Raw genomic sequence first — 3,255 nt, forward strand, 5'->3', positions numbered from 1 at the left:
CTGAAAATCAGTCTCATTGACCAAAAATTAATGTCGAATATTACCTATGTTAGCAGGAAACACAACGACGGCAAGCGCTACAGACACCACGTGTCTCCTGACTGCAACACCGTCGGCTCCCTGGACTCGTCCTCCTCGGAATCCAGGAGTGGACTGAATAGGTACTACCGCCAAGCGTGGGAGGAGCTGCACGAGGCCGCGGGGGCCAAGCACGGCCACAACAGGAGACATGGAGACAGAGAAGCTCCCAAAGACGGCTCGGAATTAGTAGTGTCGGACGTATATCCCGCTCCTCACTCGAGAGACAAGCGTCGTCATCACCACCATCACCATCACCGCGAGCCCAGGCACCCCGACTGGCACTCCCCCCATCGCCCCCACCATAACCATAAGCCTAGGTATTAGTAAAGACTGCTATATCCCCTTAACAAAATTTGAGTGTGAGTGAATGTGAAAAGACTCAAATATTAAATGAATCGATATGACAAAAGAATATTAATCAACATTATTTTTAAGCATGATTAGGCGTAATTTTTAAATATTTTTTATAATGGAACGGCAGGTAACGTGAACTGAAACGAGTGGAATTTAGCAGTCGATATTATACAATCGTACCAAATAACAACCTTTCTTGATACTTGTAATTTATATTTATTTGTGTTTACTAATTTTATATTATTATTCAATCGCATATTAACGACTGTTCACACTACACCTAGTTATAAATGAAACTGATTTAGGATTTTGAAAAAGCAAATCCTGAGATCAGTGATATTTAAATGTTGAATGTAACCTGTGACTAAATGAAACAAAAAATATAGTATAGGATCCCGCTATAGAACGAACTTTCACCGAGCAGATTAATAGATGAAATATATTAATTTTTATCAACTTAAAGGAGAATGGGCAAAATAGTATGGAGCCTGGGCGATCCGCGGCCAAACTTGATTTTTTGTTTTTTTAATGTAGTTTAGTCCTATAATTACCGTGTAGAAGTTTTATTGCCGCGACGCACTTCTATGACGAACAAAATACATTTTTGTTTTTGAGCACTTTTAATAGTATAAAAACATATTTTTGGCTTATATTCGGAGATTAAATAAAAAGTACTATTTATATTATTGCATACAAATCTAGACATTATTAATATTCGAACAATCATAACATGTAAATATATAAATATCGTAACAAGTAAACATCTTGCTCTTCTATAATATATTCACTGAGACGACTTATCTGTCTTGAATGCTCAGCTTAAAAACGAGGCGTTCATAGCCAGTTGCGCTCACTGGTCGGTAAACAATCTGTTGGTTAAGCAACCGTTGGCGCGGTCATTCTATAGATGGGTGACCGCATTGTGGTATTTGAACTGAGCTTCTCCGTGCTTCCGAGGGCACGTAAAAAGTCGGTCCCGGTTGTTGTCAACTAAGATAACATTCGGGCGGCTTGAACAACTTTGAAACTGGGTGAACCATATGATAGATAGATACGAGTTACGATTATTGTTCATTTTGATGGCATTGCAATCGTTATAAGAAGATGTAACGTTATTACACAACATTAAATGCATTACAGACACGAAATAATTGTATTTGTTCTATGAAATTCCATTATATTTACATGTCAATATATTGTTTCCTGAAAGGATTGCAGCGAAACGTTCTTAGTAAAAGTTGTTCCTAGTTATCATTACTTTAATTTGACACTACTTTCATTAATGGCCGCCGACCGCCCAGGAGTGCCCATTCTCCTTTGTCACTAAATATATTACTAATGGGTTGTCTAAAAATTTTCAGTCCCGAATGTGATTGTATAGCGAGATCTTAGTCTAGTAGGTATATCTTCGTTAATATGCAGTTAAAACTCTGAACCCTATATTTAATAATTCAAACAATACTATTCTTATAATTTTATTATTTATTTATGTGACAATTCTTTCGTGCTTGGACTATGATTACCTTGATCTTTTCTTTTATAAATATTGTATTATTTCGAATTTCCAATAATTTAGTTTATAAGCAGTTATAAAGAATTGTAAATAATTATGTTAGTTAGTAAGTTCATAAGATAAGATTGAAGATAATCATTGTTAAACTGCTCTAACTTTCCTGTCTGGTTTTTTATTAATTGTGTTAATAAATTATTTAGTTAAGCAACCGTCAGTATGAGTCCGTAGGTAGTTAATACACGGATCTAACAATATGACAGATTTTATATTTAAACTTACTTTGAGTCTTCTTTGCTCAATCTTTTATTCTTATTCCAATTAAATAAAATTATATATTAAAATGCCATCTTTACTGTACGTTCATCAAAGGCCGCAATTAGATTTTTTGACGAGCGAATCGCTCTCAAAAGTCTAAGATCCGTATTCATAGACTAGTATCAAATTGAAAGCGCAGTTCTATGTAACTATTTGGAACAAAATTGGTTACTAAACTTACTTCCAGTTGCTATGCGTCTATTTATACGAACTAAAATAGGTATTGTATGAACGTACACAGTCTTATAGTTTTCAAAAGGTCATAGTATCGATTTAGACGTCCAAAGTTCATTTCAAAACAAAATCTACTATGTATGGTACAAAGTAATTTAAAAGTTGAATCTAAAATGAGTACAAGTCGTCATCGACGGGTGCTAACAGAAAAATCGTATGTGCCATCACACAGGCAGACGTGAGAGTGAAGTTCACAGATTTTAAAATATTTGTTTTAATTTATTATTAACGAGTAAATTAGTTATTGTTTTATGTAAATATAACCTACGAATGATGACAATTAGTGCTCAATATGACATGTTTTGTGTCTGATGCGACCGCTCAAAAATATGATATGCATGAATATAATTATAATGAATTTATTTGATGATGTATAACGGTAAAGCTCAGAAATTGTATCGACCCGAGTGTAGTATTAAACGTTTGTGATAATTTATGTATGGTTTTATTTTTAATCTGTAATTTATAATACACCCATAACTCCTACAATTCCCTATACCTAAATACTACTGGTAAAGGTAAGTTACTCTTAAAAATGTGGATATTGGATAACATAACACACTTGCCCGCGTCAAATCGTCCAGAAATTCGACGAGTTTTGACTAGTGTGCGAGGTTTTATTTGATTTCATGAAAACAACTGTAAAATTCGTTTCATAAACATGCTCGGCACGGATAATTTTGAGTTCACTTTTAAAGTCAGTCAAGAAATCTTCACAAGGATTTAGATACATTTTTATTATAAAATAAAACAAAAAA

General features: G+C 34.2%; 1 protein-coding gene across 5 annotated transcripts in view; it reads left to right on the forward strand.

Annotated features, from left to right (window-relative positions):
- LOC142986246 (uncharacterized) overlaps positions 1-2,933 on the forward strand; it is a 70,442-nt gene extending 67,509 nt beyond the window's left edge. For 2 of the 5 annotated variants that reach the window (XM_076134623.1, XM_076134624.1), the window contains exon 11: positions 54-2,933. In XM_076134623.1, the coding sequence (XP_075990738.1) occupies positions 54-405 (352 nt within the window). In that variant the 3' untranslated portion in view covers positions 406-2,933. The remainder of the gene's footprint in view (positions 1-53) is intronic. The other 3 variants (XM_076134625.1, XM_076134627.1, XM_076134626.1) reach the window with 3 other exon arrangements.
- Positions 2,934-3,255: the final 322 nt, after the last annotated feature.

The sequence above is a fragment of the Anticarsia gemmatalis genome, chromosome Z (genome assembly GCF_050436995.1).
Source record: "Anticarsia gemmatalis isolate Benzon Research Colony breed Stoneville strain chromosome Z, ilAntGemm2 primary, whole genome shotgun sequence".
Taxonomy (NCBI): Eukaryota; Metazoa; Arthropoda; class Insecta; order Lepidoptera; family Erebidae; genus Anticarsia; species Anticarsia gemmatalis.